Genomic DNA, 21,919 nt, shown 5'->3' with positions numbered 1-21,919 from the left:
GACCCCAACCAGCAGTCATCCAAGCCATGGTTAGCCAAAAACGTGAGCATGCTTATGAAATCAAAGAACAATGCGCCTACAACCAACATTCAAATCGATTTTCTGAAAAAGTCTTAATGATTTTCGATGCATACACAACACACACATTAATATAACTGATAGGCACGAAAAGTATAGAAGGAAATCATGCCTTTCACCGTAGGAGTTGATTAGAACGCACGTAGGACGTTTTCGGGACGACGGGGCGAACACACCTTCGAAGCTTTAAAAGATTTGAGCTATGGAACCTCCTAGGCTTGAGGAAGAAGATGAAGATGGAGAATGGAGGGGAGGGAGGCGGCTAGGAGCTTAGAGACGTGAGTTTGGGTAGATTAGGTTAGACTTTTGGGTTAATTAGAATTTAAATAGGATAATAGCTTATTTAGAATTATAATATACCATAAAACATTTATTTAAAATCCCTAATAATTATAATAATCTGATGGGAAAGTTAAATCCCGAAATATTAAAATAGGGAATTTTTAAAAGTGGTTAAAAGTCATTATTTTGGCTAATTTTGGATAAAATGGACTCCTAAAATTAAATAAAATTAAATACTTAAAATTTTGGGATAATAAAACTCAAAATAATAATTTAAGGCTCTAAAAAGACTCATAAAATAATTTGGATCGAAAGTTGTCATCTCGTCCGTCCACGGTCCCGTCTACGCGATCAAATAATTAAAATACTAAAAATCATAAAAATCACTAATTATGGGTTAAATGCTTAAAAATAAATTAAACCATGCACAAATAATTCACATAATTATTTAACCCATAAATCATAAATTTAAATAATTAAATATCCTAATTATGCAGGCAGATTTACGTATTTAAAAATACCGGGTGTTACAATTCTCCCCCCCTTAAATTGAATTTCGTCCTCGAAATTAAAGTACTTACCCGAACATCTCCGGGTAGCGAGTCCTCATATCCTCCTCGGTCTCCCAAGTAGCTTCCTCCTCCGAGTGATTCAGCCACTGAACTCTGACCATCGGTATGACCCGCGTCCTAAGCCTCCGCTCCTCTCTAGCCAAGATCCGCACTGGTCTCTCCTCGTAAACAAGATCTGGCGGCAACTGTAAGGGCTCAAAATCCAACACATGCGACGGGTTGGAAACATATCTCCGAAGCATGGATACATGGAATACGTTGTGCACTGCCGCTAGACCTGGAGGTAGAGCTAAACGATAGGCCAACGTGCCAACTCGCTCCAAGATCTCGAATGACCCTATGTATCTCGGATTAAGCTTGCCTCTCCGCCCAAAACGCGCTACTCCCTTCATAGGTGACACCTTCAAGAATACGTGATCACCTACCGCGAACTCCAAATCGCGTCGTCTGGCATCCGCATAACTCTTCTGCCGACTCTGCGCTGTCCTCATCCTGTCTCGAATCTGCGTCACAATGTCAGCTGTCTGCTGCACAATCTCCGGACCCAACAAAATCCTCTCACCAACCTCATCCCAATGCACCGGAGATCTGCATCTCCTCCCATAAAGTGCTGCATATGGAGCCATACCTATAGACGACTGAAAGCTGTTTTTATAGGTAAACTCCACTAAAGGCAGTCTAGTCTCCCAAGATCCTCGAAAATCGATAACACAAGCTCTCAGAAGATCCTCGAGAACCTGGATCACTCTCTCGGACTGACCATCTGTCTGGGGATGAAAAGCTGTACTGAACAAAAGTCTAGTCCCCAAAGCTGTGTGCAGACTCTTCCAAAACGCTGAGGTGAACCTCGGATCCCTGTCTGATACAATAGACACTGGTATGCCATGCAGTCTAACAATCTCTCTGATGTAAAGCTCTGCATACTGTGTCAAAGTGTATGTAATCCTTACCGGCAAGAAATGAGCTGACTTGGTGAGTCTATCCACAATCACCCAAATCGCTGTACACCCTCTGGTACTCCTCGGTAAGCCAACCACAAAGTCCATCGTAATGTTCTCCCACTTCCATTCCGGAATGGGGAGAGGTCTAAGAAGTCCTGCTGGACGCTGATGCTCTGCTTTGACTTGCTGACAAGTCAAGCACTCTGACACCACTCTCCCGATGTCACTCTTCATACCGGGCCACCAATACAATAGCTGCAAGTCTTTGTACATCTTCGTACTTCCGGGGTGAATGGAGTACGGAGATGCGTGAGCCTCTGTCAAAATCTCAGCTCGCAACTGATCGACGTTCGGTACCCACATCCTACCACGGTACTGAACGATGCTATCCTCCACTGTATACAAGAGATTACCTCTAGCCTCATCTCTCTGTCTCCATCGCTGTAACTCCTCATCAGTGGACTGTCCCTCTCTAATCCGATCTCTCAAAACTGGCTGCACCGTCAACACTGACAAGCTCGGTGCATGGCCACTCGGATAGCACTCCAAACCAAATCTCTGAATCTCGGTCTGTAGTGGTAACTGCACAGTCAAACATGTTACCACTGATGACTTCCGACTCAAAGCATCGGCCACTACATTAGCTTTACCCGGATGGTAGCTAATGTCACAATCATAGTCCTTCACCAACTCCAACCATCTGCGCTGTCTCATGTTCAACTCCTTCTGGGTGAAGAAGTACTTGAGGCTCTTGTGATCGGTGAAAATCTTGCACTTCTCGCCGTAAAGATAGTGCCTCCAGATTTTCAAAGCGAAAACCACTGCTGCCAACTCCAAGTCATGCGTCGGGTAGTTCTGCTCATGAATCTTCAACTGTCTCGACGCATACGCAATAACCTTACCACACTGCATAAGCACTGCGCCTAAACCAAGTTTAGACGCGTCGGTGTAAACCACTAACTCCTCATGTGGTACTGTCATCGCTAACACTGGTGCTGTAGTGAGTGCTTCCTTCAGCTGATCGAAGCTCCTCTGACAGTCTGAACTCCATATAAACTTCGCATTCTTCTTGGTCAAGGAAGTCAAGGGTACTGCAATAGAGGAAAAACCCTTGATGAACTTCCTGTAGTATCCGGCCAAACCCAAGAAACTGCGAATCTCTGAAGCATTCTTCGGAATGCCCCAATTCTGCACTGCCTCCACCTTAGACTGATCAACTGCAACTCCATCTCTCGAAATAATGTGGCCAAGAAATGCCACCTGATCAAGCCAAAACTCGCACTTGCTGAACTTGGCATACAACCGATGCTCCCTCAAAGTCTGCAATGCGGTCTGAAGGTGCTGTCTATGCTCCTCGATGCTCCTAGAATAGATCAAAATATCATCAATAAAGACTATGATGAACTGATCCAGATATGGCTGAAAGACTCGGTTCATGAGATCCATGAAAACCGCTGGAGCATTGGTCAACCCAAATGGCATCACCAAGAACTCGTAATGCCCATATCGTGTCCGGAAAGCAGTCTTGGACACATCTGCATCCCTAACACGCAACTGATGGTAACCAGATCGCAGATCGATCTTGGAGAACACTGAAGCTCCCTGCAACTGGTCAAACAAGTCCTCTATCCTCGGCAGTGGATACTTGTTCTTCACTGTGACTCTGTTAAGCTCTCGGTAATCGATGCACAGTCTCATACTGCCATCCTTCTTCTTCACAAACAACACCGGAGCTCCCCAAGGAGAAAAGCTAGGTCGAACGAAGCCTTTCTCTAACAACTCCTGTATCTGCTCCTTCAACTCTTTCATCTCGGTAGGAGCAAGCCTGTACGGTGCCTTAGAGATAGGTACGGTGTCTGGCACTAAGTCAATACTGAACTCCACCTCTCTCACTGGTGGAATTCCTGCCACATCCTCCGGAAAGACATCCGGAAAGTCACGAACCACCTCTAACTCTGATAATGATCTGCTAGATGGCTCTGAAGTCGTGACAATACTCGCTAGAAACCCCTGGCAACCCCGTCTCAACAACTTCCTCGCCTGAATATAGGATATCACCTGAGGAATATCACTGCTCTGAGATGCATAAAAAGTGAACGGGTCGCCCCCTGTAGGTCTCACTGACACTGATCTCCGACGAAAATCAATCGAAGCTCCATTGACTGTCAACCAGTCCATACCCAAAATAAGATCAAAACCACTCAAAGGCAAGACTACTACATCTGCTCGAATGGAGTGTCCCTGCAGCTCTAACTCCAGTCCTCGAATAACCTTCGAGGTAGACATAATCTGCCCTGACGGCATAGTAACATCATACCCGCTGTCACTACTCTCAGGTGTGATGCCTACCCGCCTGATAAACTCCAGGGAGATAAACGAATGCGTAGCCCCTGAATCTAGCAACGCAAACGTGGAGTTGCCTCCAACTAGAATTCTCCATGCACGCAGAAAATTCCCAACAGTTTCATACCACTTCTAAATTTTTTCCCAAACGAGTCACTACAAGTTCTTAATTCTAATCACAAGTAAAACATGCTTTCTATTCTAACATGCAGTTAAATGACCCAAATAACAAGAATTTCAAATTAAATACTAAATCTTTAACCAACGGAGAATTTATTAAAATACTAGGGATAGGATGTACCGGTGATCAAGGAGGTGTCAGGATCGACCTCCTCAGCCTGCATCACGAACACCCTACCAGCGGTGTTCTTCTTCCTGGGGCAGTTAGCAATCTGATGCCCCGGCTCTCTGCAGTGGAAGCAAACTCCTGCTCCCAATAGGCAAGGTCCCGAATGCATCTTCTGGCACTTCGGGCAAGTGGGATGAGCTATGGCATTAGGGGCCCCGCCCCTCTGCTGCTGCTGCGGCCTCTGCTGCTGTGGCCTCTGCTGCTGATTCGGGCCCTTAGCCGGCCCTGTATACTGCTTCTTCGCAGGTGGCTGCGAAGATGGTCGCTGATATCCTGTCTGTACAAACTGCCTCTTGCCCTGCTGCTCTCTCTGGATCGCTCTCCGACCCTCCTCAGAACGCAAGGCCCTGCTGACTGCAGACTCATATGTAAACACGTCTGCCATGCGCACGTCATGCCTGATCTCAGCCTTCAGGCCCTCAACAAACTGTCGCAGCTTCTCCTGCGGACTATCAGCAATCATGGGCACAAAACGACAGCCCCTCTCAAACTGGCTTATGTACTCCACCACAGATCTGTCCCCCTGACGGAGACTCATGAACTCTCGGATCATGCGACTGCGCACATCCTCAGTGAAATATTTGGCGTAGAAGATACGCCTGAACTCAGCCCATGTCAGAGTAGGTAGATGGACTCCTCGTACTGCACCCTCCCACCATGAGGCTGCATCGCCTCGCATCATGTAAGTAGCACAGCTCACCCTGTCGGCGTCTGTGATCCCCATATAGTCAAAGATGGACTCAAGTGAGCGAATCCATCCCTCAGCCACCAACGGATCGGTGGTCCCCAAAAACTCCTTAGGCCCCTTCTTCTGGAACCTCTCCGCGACGTCCTCCTCGTGGGACAGTCTGGGACGGGCTGCCTGCTGCTCCAGCAAGGCAGTAATACCCGCCATCATCGTGGCACTGGCCTGCTCCAGTGCTGTCATGGGGTGCTGCTGAGGTGGCGGTGGAGGTGGAGGTCTCCCACGTCGATTCACCTGTCTGGGAGGCATTCTGCACCACCACATATTTATTTACGTAAATCGCCATGCATAACTAAGTGTTTTGAAATTAATACTAACTTAAATTCTAGAAATTAAATCATACTATAAACACTTAAAACTTACAGACCGGTAGCGTGGATTTCTGAGCTCGCATAGCAGTGAGGACCCCTCCGAGGACCGTGCTCTGATACCAACTGAAACGACCCTAACTCTATAATAAATAAATATGCGGAAATTTTTTTTTTTTTTTTTTTATACTTACTAAATAAAATATGTACATATATGCCCATACATATATGCACAGAGTAAAAATATTTAAAATGAATAAACAATTAAATACTTAAATAAAAATGCATTCTTAAAAATATAATAAATATCTGAGTCAAACATTAATTAAAAATATACTGCATAAGTAAATAAAAGTTTGCATGCACTGAAAATATTAAATAAATATTCTAGACCCTCAATCACTGAAAATAATAAAAATGTATCATGCTGACAAAAACAATAACATGCATAGCGACTCAGAATATTTCACGGTCACGGGGCCACTGCATGCATGCTCATACGTCCTCGCCTCCGGTGGGTACAATGTCATCCTCAACGTACTCACCTGCACCATACCAGTGTAGTGAGCCTAGAGGCCCAACATGCTAACATAACAAGGGTTTAAAATAATTTAAACCAATTTAATACTAATACATACATATACATGAATGAGCATGCTTAAAAATTACATAACATAACTTACTTAAATAAACATAATACATAACATAATACATAACCTTATTGAGCAATTTATTTTCTAACATAGCATGGTTGTATCCGTAGTGTAACCTTAAATCATACATTAAATACTGATCAGCGTGGAAACTTACGTACGTGGCCGGTGACGAATCACCTCTTAAATTGGCAGTAAACTGCCCTTCAATCATATGGGGACGAATCCCCCTTAAATTGTCACACTACTTCAACTTCCAACATAAAATATTTTTATTGCTCAACTTAAACATTAAATCATGCATAAAATATTATTTCATGAATGCATGTACTTGAATAAAATGTGTGTCCATCATATATATTTAATTTAATTTCTTATTAACATATAAATATTAAAATAACTCAAATGCATAAAAATAATTAAATATATAATCAGGACACATGCAAATTTTCTCATGGATGGTCCTGGACTGCTGGCCCTACACACAAACCCATTAACTTAAATCTGGCCCATTAACATACTTAAGTCCATTATTTCAAACTTTAAGCCCACATAATTATTCTAAGCCCAATTAAATTAATAAAGCCCATTAAAATTACACTAAGCCCAATAACACTTAAACTGGCCCATTGGGCCCAAAAACCCAAAGACTGGCCCAATAACTTTTATGGGCTCAAAAGCCCATAAAATTAATGGACTAACTTAATTAAAATTTTAAAAGACCAAATAAAATTATTTGGGAGTCCAAATAATTTTATTTCAATTTAATTGACTCAAAAATCCATTAATTCATAAAATATTTTAAAAATAAAAAGACTCGAGCCCGGCCCACCTAACCCGGACCCGGACTCACCTGACCCGACCCACTAACCTACTGACCCGACCCGGACACCTCAGACCCGACCCGGACTACTCCTAACCCTAAAACCCGAACACTCCCTCTTCCCCTCCTTGGCCGCCGCGTGCAGCAGTCCTTTAGGGACTGCTGCCGCCTCACTCCGGCCACGATCGGCCGGAGCGCCGCCGGCAGGACCTTCCCAGGGTCCTGCCGGTTCGAACCATACTTTGGTTCGAGCCCCATGCACACTGCACGTCGAACCCGAAGCCTCAAATCCCGAAACCCTAGCCTGCGACTTCCATGAGCCCGACTGCACCCTCTTGCTTTCTGGGCTCTTTTGGCTTGATTCGACCGAGCCAATTGAGCCTAGGTTCACCCTAGACGCCCTAGAGACCCCAACCAGCAGTCATCCAAGCCATGGTTAGCCAAAAACGTGAGCATGCTTATGAAATCAAAGAACAATGCGCCTACAACCAACATTCAAATCGATTTTCTGAAAAAGTCTTAATGATTTTCGATGCATACACAACACACACATTAATATAACTGATAGGCACGAAAAGTATAGAAGGAAATCATGCCTTTCACCGTAGGAGTTGATTAGAACGCACGTAGGACGTTTTCGGGACGACGGGGCGAACACACCTTCGAAGCTTTAAAAGATTTGAGCTATGGAACCTCCTAGGCTTGAGGAAGAAGATGAAGATGGAGAATGGAGGGGAGGGAGGCGGCTAGGAGCTTAGAGACGTGAGTTTGGGTAGATTAGGTTAGACTTTTGGGTTAATTAGAATTTAAATAGGATAATAGCTTATTTAGAATTATAATATACCATAAAACATTTATTTAAAATCCCTAATAATTATAATAATCTGATGGGAAAGTTAAATCCCGAAATATTAAAATAGGGAATTTTTAAAAGTGGTTAAAAGTCATTATTTTGGCTAATTTTGGATAAAATGGACTCCTAAAATTAAATAAAATTAAATACTTAAAATTTTGGGATAATAAAACTCAAAATAATAATTTAAGGCTCTAAAAAGACTCATAAAATAATTTGGATCGAAAGTTGTCATCTCGTCCGTCCACGGTCCCGTCTACGCGATCAAATAATTAAAATACTAAAAATCATAAAAATCACTAATTATGGGTTAAATGCTTAAAAATAAATTAAACCATGCACAAATAATTCACATAATTATTTAACCCATAAATCATAAATTTAAATAATTAAATATCCTAATTATGCAGGCAGATTTACGTATTTAAAAATACCGGGTGTTACACTTGGTGCTTCTGCTCAAAACAAAAGAAAAGAGTCTGTGACATTCTTTGAACCAAGGTGAAGTCAACGTAAAAGGAAAGAAAATAAATTATCACTTATTTCATCACAAATTTTAATCTTTTTGGTTGAAGGAGATAGAAATGGTGTACTTAATAAATTACATTTAGGCCTAGTTTGGTAAGCGAGATAAAATATAGATTAATTATTAATCTGCCATAATCTTTAGTTTGGTACAATTTTAAGTCTTTCAAAAGTATCACGGAAGCCCGTGTGAAGCCCGTACTGTTCACACAAAATGGGAGACTACAATCCGCGCTGGTGCCCTGGTATTGAGATCCAATTTGGTACAGTAACCAATATTAAAGGATAATTGACCTTTCTACCCTTCTTCCTAATATATCTATTCTCCTTCCCTTTTCCTTTCTAACCCAGACTGGTAGCTGTTCCCTTTTTTTTCTACCGCATAGAGACTCCATAATTCTTTCAAAATAGGTATGAAATCAAGTGCTTTTTCAATTTTCAATTTTTTATTTCTTATGCTCTTCTTTGTCACCTAAGTCACGACAAGTTTTCTTGTTACTGCAAGAATCTTCAAATTTCTACTGAACGAAGTTATGGTTTGAATGGAGATTTTTGGATCTCTGTAGGTGCAGTAGGGTGTGATGTAGCCTAGCATGGATCGTTTCTCTCGTCGATTGCATCCTTCTTCCTTTCCTGTTTTGGAATTTTTTTTTCTGAAACATTTTTTATCAAGGCTTGGACGGAGATCTAGGAACAAGGCTTGGACGGAGAAGGATTTTGCCAGACCGAGATGAGAGAATTTGTAGGACAACGGCGTGAGGGTCTTTGGTGAACACAAGCACGAACTTAGCTGTGTACAGGGCATTGAGAATGATTTCTTGTTGGGCAAGTGGATTGGTTGGAAGCCATTTTGTAGGGATACAAACGTAATTTCAGAAAATAAAAACACTTTTATCATCATCACAAAAAATTTACCAAACGAATAATAAAATTATCACAAATTTTACATATTTCGACATTATCAATCAAAGCCCGTATACATTATTAATCTCATCCCACTTATCAAACACAGCCTTATTGCTTAATATAGAGAATGATCCAAAAACATTTGCTGAAACAGTGTTAAAAAGGGATGCCTTCTTTTGGAGAGAGGTCGTGAATGATGAAATGGATTCAATAATTTTTAACCAAACTTGGATTTTGGTTGACCTCCCTTCGGGATCTAAACCTATAAGCAATAATAGGTGTTTAGGAAAAAGTACTATACAAACTTTCAAAGCTAGATTGGTGGCGAAAGGTTTTAAACAAGTACATGGTATAGACTATTTCGATACATATTCTCCGGTAGCTAGATTAACATCCATAAGGGTGTTGTTTGCTATTGCTTCAATACATAACTTGCATGTACATCAAATGGATGTAAAAACAGCCTTCTTAAATGGGGATTTAAATGAAGAAATTTATATTGTACCTGAAAATAAAAAGAAGGTTTGCAAATTGGTCAATTCCCTTTATGTATTAAAGCAAGCTCCAAAATAGTGGCATTAGAAATTTGATTCTGTTATATTATCTCATGGTTTTAAACATAATAATGCTGACAAATGCATATATTCAAAATTTACAAATGATTTTGGAGTTATTTTATGTTTATATGTTGATGACTTGCTTATATTTGAAACAAATATGCAAGGTATAAATGACACTAAAAAGTATTTAACTTCACAGTTTAAGATGAAAAATCTTGGTGAAGTAGATACTATTTTAGGTATAAAAGTCGTAAAAAATAGTGGGGGTTACTTGTTGTGCCAATCTCATTATATTGAGAAGATTCTTCTTAAATATAATAACTTGAAATTTAAAGAAGCTAATACACCATATGACACTAGTATTAAATTATTAGCAAATTCCGGTAGAGCAATAGCACAACTTGAATACGCTAGTTTGATTGGTAGCCTCATGTATGCTACACATTGCACAAGATCGGGCATAGCGTTTGCAGTATGCAAGATGTCTAGATTCACAAGTAACCCAAGTGTCGAGCATTGGAATGCAATTGGGAGAATACTTGGTTATCTTAAAAGAACCATAAATCTGGGTTTGAATTATAATAATTTTCCCGCGGTATTAGAAGGATACTCAGATGCTAGTTGGATAAACAATATTCATGAAAATAAATCTACAACTAGTTGGATTTTCACAATAGCTGGAGGCGTTGTTTCTTGGGCTTCTAAGAAACAAATATGCATAACTCATTCGACTATGGAAAGTGAGTTTTTAGCATTAGCTGCTGCGGGCAAAGAAGCAGAATGGCTGAGAAATTTATTATATGATATTGAGTTGTGGCCACGACTAATGCCATCTATTTTTTTATATTGCGATAGCGAAGCTACGTTGTCTAGAGCTTATAACAAAGTATATAACAGAAAATCTAGACATATTAGTTTGAGACATGAATATGTGAAATAATTGATAACATATGATGTTGTCAATGTGGTTTATGTTAGAACCAATAAGAATCTAGCAAATCCCTTGACAAAAGGTCTATCGAGAAACTTAGTCAAGGAAACATCTAGTGGAATGTGATTGAAACCTTACTCAAAAGAATTACCAGTGATGGTAATCCAACTATGCAATAGTTATACCGTTATTCCATAGTTAAATGGGTAAAAACAAGTCATTGTCATGTGATCGGTTTGACACCGAAATTAATCCCTTCTAGGATGTTCGCTGTAAATAGCTATGTGTTGGAGGTTGAGTATTTACTTTTAATGAAGTTCAAGTCTCAAATAGATAGAGATATATTTGAATCTTCACCTAATATTGAACATAAGAAATGGTGCCGTTTCTAACAAGATCATGGTTTAGTCTTGTAAATGTTCATGAATCCTAGATCGAGCACAAGGCCGTAATAGTGCTAAATGGTTTGAACATATATTTTGAAATCTGGGATAGTTCATATGAGTTGTATTTCCGGTGTTTGCTTAAGAGATAAAGTTCAATGCCAAGGCACACTATCATCTTGCAAATACTTTGAAATATATCACTAATTGAAGGTTAAAATCGAAAGATACATTCTTGTATGTATGAGTCCATCATAATAAATTTGGAAGAAATATTACAATCTAGTGTGGGATTGTAAGAGATTGAATATGGAATGGAAATCTGGAAAAGATACGACGTTTGAAAGAGCGAGTGGATTAAAAGACACGCTCGAGCGCGCAGCTGTCCATTTCAAAGAAACGAGACAGAACACATCGCGCTCGAGCGCACAATTCTGTCGCTCTAGCGCGAGTTGTGCTGTATAAAAAAAAATAAAAAAGCAAAATCAGAAAACACTTGATAATGAATAGGATAATGAATCATATCAAATTAGAAAGAGAAATTTTGGTATCGAACTTTTTTATCATATATCTCTAGAAATGAATGATTATTTTTTAAAGTTAGATGTATAATTTGACTTTGATCTTGCATGAATGAACCAAATTAGTTAGTATAGTTGCCTTAAGTTTTATATATAACTAGCAACCTTGACATGTGATTTTCACGTGTTCGACAATTCAATTATTTGATAAAAAAACGAAAAAATTATAATAAATAAAAAACATGTGAGTTTTTAAAAAGTAAAAAGAATTTGTAAAAATGTATTTGGATAATTTAATAAAAACAGATAATAGAATTTGAAAAACAAAATAAAGAAAAAATAAGATAATGATGTTAGAGAAAAGTGAAGATATAAATTAAAGAAAATATGTGTTAAATTTAAGGGTAAAATCGAAAAAATATTTGGTGTGATTTGCCACACACGGTTAGTATAATATAGTATAGATATAGATAAATAATAATAAAAAACATCTTGATAATTTGTAAATAAATTACTTTTTTAAGAATTAATAAATTTTAATTTTTTATACTAAATAAAGAAACAACGGGATAATTTGTAAAATTACAATTTCGAGTAAATTTACTTTAAATCCCCAATCCCAAATATAACTTTGCATTAGAAAAAAATTATGATTGAACTCTCTGATCCATAGCAAAATGTTTTTGCACTCCCTAGGCCCATATGGTTTTTTTCGGACAAAATTCGGTACAAAACATTGAAAATACAGTACTAATACACGATATTTGAGTATAAATTGTTTCAAATTTAATACTAATATATGATTTTTGAGTACTAAAAAATGTATGCAAGTATTGATATTATTTACATACTATTTTTTTTATTGAACGATGGTAAAAAACATTAAAATTATGGTACTAATATATGATATTAGAGTCAATTGTTTTAGATCTGATACTAATATATGACCATTAAGTATCCAAACATATATTGCAAGTGTTGATATAAATAAAGTTGCTCAAATTTTGTATCCAAAATTTTATTTTTTGTGTTAGATCTAAACGAGTTAGTACTCAAATATCATATAATAATATCATATTTTCAATGTTTTGTACTTATTTTCACCCTTGTAAAAAAAAATATATGGATTCAAGTAGTCCAAAAATATTTTTGTGTGAATTATGAAGTTCAAAATTTTTTTTTTTCTTACAGAGAATGAATGTAAAATTATATTTGTGTTCGGGGATTTAAAACAAAATTATCCTTAAACTGTTAATAATTAGAAAAAAATTTAATTTTTTAATAAATGTGCGTGCTGTTCGTTTTGACCACCTCCATGGAGTGTTATATAGAGATGAACCAAAATCATTTCATTCCCAGGATTCACTTTGCATGCGAAGCGACGAAATCTGTCCATATTCGAAAATCCTCTCCACTTTCACCAATTTCTTGAATGAAACTTTTTATTTTTACCCTTTAAACGGAGAATTCTTGGAATATTTCTGAATCAGTAATGGGATTATCACGATTTCCGTGAGCTTTATTATTATCCCAACCTGTTGTTTTTTAATCACTTGTACCTCCTATGTATGAACTACGAAAGTCAACAAGCAGACACATCGGAATTTGAAAATAGCACCCTGTATTACTTTTATTTTAAGCAAATACAGAGTTAAATGCTCTTTCTTTCTTTCTTTCTTTTTTTTAATTGATTTAAACGAATTTTGAGGAGGAGTTGAGAGGTGAAGGTGAAAAGGGATGAAGAATGAAGAAAAGGCGCGTTCTTTGTTTGGGATCTCGCTTACTGAACGACCGAGATGGCAGCAGTTTCTCATTTGTTCATCTGGGTTTTTCTTCGGTTACCTTGTTAATGGCGTCTGTGAGGTAGGTGATAGATTCTCTTGAATTTTTTTATTTTTGAAATTTTTGTTACCCATTAGTATTGGGTAGAAAAGAATGGGAATTTATTAGCATTTGACACGTTTTTTTGTGCTGGTTGAGCATCAAAATTCTGTCGGCGGCTACCAATTTTGATGCGTTCATCTTTTTTAATTTTTTTTCCCGAATTCTTTTACGTGGGCCACTTTTATTTGCGTGTTTGTGTGTAGTTTCGTGGTTCTTGATCCAAATGTTTCGTTTTGATTGCGTAAATTAATCTTTGATATTCCAGTACACTGTTGGGTCGGTGGGAAAAAAAGGAGTGATTTGCTTGTGTATTTGCCAAAATTTATTGTCTTTTGTATGTGCTTTTACTTATTATTACATAACGATTTGCCTCCATCATTTTTGAAACTGACCTGTAAAGAGAAAACTTTGCAGATCACCATCATAATTAATCAGGTGGCTTCCATCATTTATCGGTATTTTGAGATATTTCTAAGAAGTAATATATAGACCTACGGGTGGGCTTAGTTTCCTTTGTGATCTATATGAACCATATTAATGCACAGATAATCAAGATTCGAATTAAGAACTTTTTTACTTCAACCTTTATGATCTATATGGACCATACTAATGCACAGATAATCAATCGAATCAAGAACTTTGTTACTACAACCTTTCGCTTGCTTAAATTAGCTCCTTTTGTTTCTAGTATTCTTATTGCCATAGCGATTTCCGTGTGTATGGTGGTGGCAAATAGAAGTCAACTTTTGGCATGTGAAGGATGATTATATCTGCATCTTAAAGTTTAGTTTTCTGGCGTGATTTCAGGAATATGTGTACAATAGACTCCAATTCAGGTGAGAGGTGATTTCCTGATTAGTATCGTAAAATCTGTGACAGATCTGTGTACTTCGTTTCAATTCTTTTGGTTTGTGAATGGTCTCGTTGCAGTTATGGGTGGTACTTCACTTTCGTGCAAGGTTGGGTTTACGTTCTCTTGATTTATCTGCAAGGATTCACCACTAAACAAATGGTGAATCCATGGAAAACATATGTGAAGCTCTCTGCTGTGCTTATGGGTTCGCATGGACTTACGAAAGGTTCTCTGGCGTTCCTTAATTATCCGGCGCAGATCATGTTCAAATCCACCAAGGTAAAACATACACAAATTTCCCGATAGATCTTTCTAGATCTTGTGCGTGAAAAGGAGTGTTTTATGGAGACAGTGTGCTTTGATCAGTTTATTTCCAGGTGTTTTCTATATGTATTTTGTGGGGGGCAACAATCATCCTCACTGACTTGTGTATCACCCAATGTGGGACAATGATCAAAATATGATGCTTCAATGCTATGCAATTTTAATAACATGACCATCTGCAATAATCCACAGCTTTTTATGCATTGTTTCAGATTATCAAAAGCGTATTCATTGAAGCGGCTTCTCTTTTGCCGGAAAATTTGGTTTTTTTATCTTCTAAAGTTAACATCTGAAGCTTTGGTTCTCAGAACACGAAGAGAGTTTTGTTAAAGTTGTTAGTTTGTGTACTTATTAGTAAGACATCGAATCTGAATTTTCAGGTTTTACCAGTGATGATAATGGGAGCTTTCATTCCCGGGTTGAGAAGGAAGTATCCCCTTCACGAATATATATCTGCTGTACTTTTGGTAGTTGGCCTCATCCTTTTCACCCTTGCGGATGCCCAAACATCTCCCAATTTCAGTGTGATAGGTGTCTTGATGATATCTGGAGCATTGATTATGGATTCGTTTTTGGGAAATTTACAGGAAGCTATCTTTACCATGAATCCTGACACAACACAGGCGAGGCACATACTTCTCATGTGTATTTAACGAGACCATTAATCCTTCATTTTCTGATTGGTCTAGTCCTTTGACAGACGGAAATGCTCTTCTGCTCGACCCTCGTTGGGATGCCTTTCTTGATTCCACCGATGCTCGTTACAGGAGAACTATTTAAGGCTTGGAGTTCTTGTAAACAAGTAAAGAACCAGAACCATTTTTTTGTTCTGATCGAGCTCAAAGAACTCTACCAAGTTAAAGTTAGTATTTATCTGCTACTATATAACCAAAAATTTGTCATTTTTGATACAGCATCCTTATGTTTATGGAGTACTTATTTTTGAAGCCATGGCCACATTTATCGGGCAAGTATCCGTGCTCTCACTCATCGCTCTGTTTGGTGCAGCAACCACAGCCATGGTATGTAAAAGTTGTCTTCATTTTCTTTTTTACCTGTATCAGAATCCTCGTGGTATGCCATTTTAAACAACTACCGCCGGTCGGTTTCGTAGGACAGAGTTAAAAAACAATCACAATTCACAAGCAAGTATTGGAATGTCTATTGTGTCTAATTTGAATAAGATGACAAGTTTTCTTCCTAGTTCTCTCCTCATATTTTAATGGCTAAATGTATTCCAGATAACAACGGCAAGGAAGGCTGTAACATTATTGCTGTCATACATGATTTTCACCAAACCTTTGACCGAACAACATGGGACTGGGCTCCTGCTGATAGCTATGGGGATTGTACTGAAAATGTTGCCTGAAAACAAGCCGTCTAAGATGCCAGCAACCTCAATTTCTCGACCCAAGAGCGAAAACGAACTTGGAGCCGAAAATAGCAGATTTGAAACAAGAACTGAAGAAGAGGAAGAAAGGAGACCTCTGGTTTGAGTTATGTATAATAGTAATAAAAAATAAAAATTGTAATAGTAACATATTTATGTCTTTCCTTGTAACTTGGCAGTGATTTGGTTTACTCCATATATATTACAGAAATAAATGAAAAATGTATGTGAAGCTCCAGTCACATTATGTTGTTCATTCTGAGATGAGTGAATTTTGATAGGAAGATACTTAATATAGTTGTAATTTGGATCAAGATTATGTTTGTGCTCTAAAAAAAATAAAAATTAAACCTTATATTTTACAAGTTAAAAAGAAATATTTAAGGTTTTTTTTTATTTTTTATTCAAGTTGAGAGATTTCCATTGGTTCAATTACAATAGGGTGGAGATTTTTGCTTCAACAAGGGATCCAACTATGGGTGTTACGAACCGAATGAAATGGAATATGATAGAAAATTTTAAGGCTTGAATTTGACTCAAAAATAGATATATTTGAGTTTGATTCAAAACTTGAAATTTTTTTAAAAAAAATTGCTCGAATCACATCTCGGGTTCGAGTTCAGTTTGAAATATTCGAACATGTTCACCAGTTATTGGAACTCGATGGGCTTCAAATCTGTTTATTTAATATATATTTATTATATTAATAAAATATCAAGGTTTATGAACTATTGATTATTATAATTTGAGCTTGAATTCGATTAAAAAAAAATCCGAACATGTTCTAGTTCGTTTTGAATTCGATAAATTTGTATACAAATTAAATATTTTCGAGCCTACTCACAAAACTCGTAAGCTAATGTGATTCATTTACACCCTTAAATTCAACTCACCCTACATTTATAATAATAATAATAATAATGCACAGACCCAAATTAATATTGTCCACAGTCAGCACCGTCAAGGGTATTGGCTGACCATGAACTTCCGTTCTAATAATATGTATTGATAAAGATAAAAACAAAAAACAAAAAAATAAAACGATAAAAAGCTACTAGGATATATTAGTTATGTAATAGTATTTTTATTAAGTAGTATTTTTATAATTTGAGAAGAATGTGATTTTTCTTTATAAAAAAAAACAAAACATGACGTAAAATTAGTTATTTTAAGTTTCTCTTTTGAATAAACAACTAGGGATATTTGTGAAAGATCAAAATAAATTTCACTATCCATATTAATTAAATGTTGTCTCTACACTACTAGTATGGTAGTGCTTAAAAGAGCTTCTATGAATAAACAACTAGGGATATTTGTGAAAGATCAAAATAAATTTCCCTATACATATTAATTAAATGTCATCTCTACACTACTAGTACGGTAGTATTATTTAAAAGAGCTTTTATGAAAAACTTTCAAACATCATCCTACTCACTTAATAGATAGTAGTAACATACTCTTAAAGAAAAAAAAAATCAAACTACTATGTTTAATCAATCAATATAAACCAAATATTTTTGCTATTTATTTATATTAAAAACATGAAATTTATAGATAGATTTTTAATTTCTTTTCAAGATATATTCAGATTTCAATTGGAGTACTACCAGCTCAATTAGGGGTGTTTAAACTTCGAATAAATCCAAAAAATTGAACACCAAATCAAACCGAAAACCCAAATTTGAAATTCGGATATAAATGTTAAAATTGAAATTTATTTGGTTCGATTTTGAATAATATATGTCAAAATCGGCCTAACTGAAAAACCGAAATTTCATTAAATTAATAATTTTATTTATATATTTATTTATATTATATATTTTATGAGATGATATTTAATGAATAAATAATTATTTTTGTTGATTGCTGTTTATTTAAGTCATTTAGACTTTGAATTTAAAGGTTTTACAAAAAAATCATGTAAAAAGATAACATATTATATTTTAAAATATATTTATAATATTAATTAAAATAATAGTATCAAAACCGATTAACCAACCGAAATAACCGAACCGTTCTAGTAGAAAACCGAACCGAAGGAAACGGTTCGGATATCGGATTATATATTTCTAAAACCGTAAAAACCGAAATAAAAAACCGAAAATGGAACCGAATCGACCAATGAACACCCCTAAAATCAATAATCGAATCATTAAAATTCAATCATTGAGGTTTGTTGAACTCAAACTTTGAATCTAATAATTACACAAAATTTTTATAAAACGATCTTACGATTTAATTTTATGAGACGAATCTTTTATTCAATCTGATCCAAAAAATATTATTTTTATGTTAAATAATTAGTTTTCATGTTAGATATGGAACAAGTCAATCTCTCATGAGATCGTCGGTAGTACTCTTTTATTAATATTTTAGGTTTTTGTTGAAAAAAAAAAGTATAAATTGAAATTCAGACCGTTAGTGATTTTCTGTCCTAACAGCTCATCTAATTAGATAATTAGTTTAACCAGGTTAACCTGTCACGTTCTTGACTTGCAGAAGTAAAAATCCACATATTATAAACAAAAAAGTTCCCACAAGATTGAAGCCAAATCATTCCAAGATTAATTCTTAGTACCACACGAGATCAATGGCAGCAGCCTGGCCCATCTCCCTGTGCATATTTACGGTGGCTCTGCTCATCGATGCGGCGGCGGCGGCTGATGCATACACCAACTACACGGTGGGCGACGCCGCCGGATGGTTCTTCAACTCCACCACAAATAAGCCCTCCACTAATTACGATACTTGGGCCGCCAACAAAACTTTCAATCTTGGCGACTATCTCAGTAAGTTTGATACTTACTTTTGCTCATTTTAATTTGTGTTGAAAATTTTAGATTTCTTGATCTGGGCTTTTGTTATGTTGTCTTGTTTATGTTATTCTGGTGTTCTGCTTTTGTTCTGGCTATCTGTCGATTAATATTAGAAAATAGGGATGGATTAAATGGAGCTCAGAATTCAGTATACGATTTTCGGGCCATGGAGATTGAGCTTTTGGCCTTTTGGTGTTTTGTGGTCGAAAGTCGAAACTCATCTCTGATTTTTCATGAAGTGATTTTTTTAATATTTAATGATCTGGAAAAATTATTTATTGTAGAATAATAATCACTTTAAAGGTGGAGTGGTTGTCGAATTATACAGCGTGGGACAATACTTGAATTTAATTTAAAATGAAATTAATTAAAAGTCAAAACTGTTAACCAAATCAAATGACTTGGGGGAGGTGCAATATGTTTAATCTTTGTTAGGATCCTTAACCCACATAATATGTAAGAAAATGGCAACATTGCCGATGTTTGAGAAACATGTATCAACTACGGTCTATTCTAGACGATTTTCTTATCTTTCAGTATTCAGTGCATTCATCATTCATCTTAGTATATAAGTTATAAATGTTCAATTATTGACTTTGAAGTTTGATCTGATGGTAGTCATTCTCTAGATCGTCCATTCCACTACACAGACGCTCAATGAGAACATCAACGTTAGAATATAAACGCATTATGTGTTCCATCCAAAAAACTTACGTATTGAACGGTGTAACCTTGCGAATTTATAAGCCACTATTTTATAAATTTAATAAGTAACATTGTAACAGTTTTAGAAACCAAGCTATTGGCCTAATCCAATCATTCTTTTCTCGTGCTTGTAGTATTCAACACGAACTCGAACCAAACGGTGATCCAAACATACAACGAGACGACGTATCAGAACTGCACTACCGACTATTCCTCCGACAACGATACGTTTCAATACGACGGGGGAGTTGATCAATTCGGTGCTGCATCAATCATATCGGTGCCACTTACGGCATTGGGGACACAATACTATTTTTCAGATGCTGGTGATGGTGAACAATGCCTACATGGTATGGCCTTTGAGATCAAGGTGAATCAAGGGCTTGGACTTCCGCCGAGCCTCAACCACCCACCGCCTCCACCGTATTCTCCGCCACCAGCCCCGGCGGATGGCGGGCAGTCTCCACCAGTCACAGTTGTCACCGGTAGTCCAGGGAATGGAGGGATAAAAACTAGTAGTGCTAATACCTTTTGGTTTAGCTTCTTGATTCTTGTCTTTATCTGATTTTAGGCATGAGGGGGACCCATATTGATATTTAATTATGTCTAAATTTTGGTTTTGGTGATTCAAGAAACTTTAAAAAATTTGTCTTGTTTAAAGCATTTGGTGCACATGGGAATGGCCAAAGGGTAAGTTGACTTGCTATATATATATTTGAGGAAATTCTTTTTATTTTATCTTTCATCGCCTTTACATATGTAGAAGCAAAAATGGAAAACGTGTCTTGTGATTTTTTTTCCCCAAGATATAACTTTTTGACATTCAATAATTAATTGACCTAATTTAGCTAGCTAGACGTGCAGTCAAGTGGCTTCAAGAACATGAGAAATATTCTTTTTAATGTACTTAACTATGAATTCATTAATAATAATTAATGATGTGGTGTCCCGAGCACGTACAAGAATAGACAATCCAATATTGAGGAGTAAAAAAATAGTTAAATTTAGATAAAACGCATTTTTGTCCGATAGATAATTTTATCATTATGTAATTTTGGTGTTCTATATCAACAAAGTGACAATGTAAACATCAACGTCACATTAAACTATATTGTTTTGATGTCACCATCAAATCGGAAAAATTAAAATTGCAAAAAAAAAAAAACACTAAACAAAGAAAATGCTAAAAGTTTAAAATTGCAATTTGATAACAAAGAAGATCGGAATTGAAAATAGACAAACATATAGAAAAAAAAAATCAATTTTCCATAATTTCATAGTGTGATTTTTGAAAAGATAAGATAGTAATTGGGTATATTCACCTATGTCCCTAAACACGTATATCATTGTTTTGCGTGAATACAAACCAAATTAAAAAAGTAACAATTAAAATACATGCATGTTGCTTGATTGTTTAGAGAATTAACAAAATTAACATCACAAATATCCAGAAAATATTTTTCAGAAGGCTACGTACTTAATTTCACACTTTAATTTCTTGGTTCTTGGCCGGCAACATTTTTATCTGTGCTTGGAGTTTCTTGATCGTTACTTTTGCCCCAAAGAAGACCATCATGATTCATGCCCACAACCACTACAACGGATCCTACAATGCAGTCCAAAGTAGGCATACATATAACACACTTTGGTATAATATATGCACACACATATATAGACATAGAAGAATATATATATTTATAGACACTTGCGTTCCGAGGTAAAGGGAGAGTCTATCTTCCTTTAGGAGGAGTACTTCCCATATCTTCTTTGACTGACACGTGTTATGTGTTATTATTTTTTAAAAAGCTTATGTATTTTTTTTTTTTTTCTCTTTCATGGTTAGTCTAACTTGGGTGTAAATGAATCGAGTCGGTTCGCGAGCTTTTCGAACCAGTTCGATAAATATTGATTCATATTCAAACTTATCGAAATCGAGTCGAATCCAAACATGTTCAAATTTTTTTTCAAGCCGAGCTCGAGCCAAAATTATTTTTGTTGAGGATCGGGTGTGTGTAGAGGGGGTGGAGGTGAATACACACTCTATTTTTATTTTTTTTTGCTTTGAAGAGATGAAGTTAAGTAAATGTTAGTCTACTTAACCAATTTTTCTCAGCTTTCTAGATGAATATGAGCTACTAGATAATAGTGCAAAAACAGCTCTCGCTAAGCTAGGT

General features: G+C 36.7%; 2 protein-coding genes across 5 annotated transcripts; both read left to right on the top strand.

Moving 5' to 3' along the window:
• The first annotated feature begins 13,120 nt into the window (after positions 1–13,120).
• On the top strand, positions 13,121–16,456 carry LOC140863298 (UDP-galactose/UDP-glucose transporter 2-like). 4 transcript variants are annotated; one of them, XM_073266621.1, is made up of 7 exons: positions 13,121–13,636; positions 14,465–14,493; positions 14,588–14,789; positions 15,215–15,457; positions 15,535–15,636; positions 15,749–15,856; positions 16,076–16,456. In XM_073266621.1, the coding sequence occupies exons 1-7, from the start codon at positions 13,511–13,513 to the stop codon at positions 16,328–16,330; spliced, it is 1,065 nt and encodes a 354-aa protein (XP_073122722.1). In that variant the 5' UTR covers positions 13,121–13,510; the 3' UTR covers positions 16,331–16,456. The 4 variants fall into 4 exon arrangements, with proteins under 4 accessions (XP_073122722.1, XP_073122725.1, XP_073122724.1 ...); XM_073266624.1 differs by having other exon boundaries at positions 13,529–13,636; positions 14,346–14,500; XM_073266623.1 differs by having other exon boundaries at positions 13,542–13,636; positions 14,465–14,500.
• Positions 16,457–18,718: 2,262 nt separating this feature from the next.
• On the top strand, positions 18,719–20,476 carry LOC140867106 (early nodulin-like protein 18). The gene is made up of 2 exons (XM_073272185.1): positions 18,719–19,013; positions 19,880–20,476. Exons 1-2 carry the CDS (start codon positions 18,815–18,817, stop codon positions 20,308–20,310), a joined length of 630 nt encoding a protein of 209 aa, XP_073128286.1. The 5' UTR covers positions 18,719–18,814; the 3' UTR covers positions 20,311–20,476.
• Positions 20,477–21,919: the final 1,443 nt, after the last annotated feature.

Source organism: Henckelia pumila, chromosome 4 (genome assembly GCF_033568475.1).
Source record: "Henckelia pumila isolate YLH828 chromosome 4, ASM3356847v2, whole genome shotgun sequence".
Classification (NCBI taxonomy): Eukaryota; Viridiplantae; Streptophyta; class Magnoliopsida; order Lamiales; family Gesneriaceae; genus Henckelia; species Henckelia pumila.
This window is presented reverse-complemented; position numbering and strand designations above follow the sequence as displayed.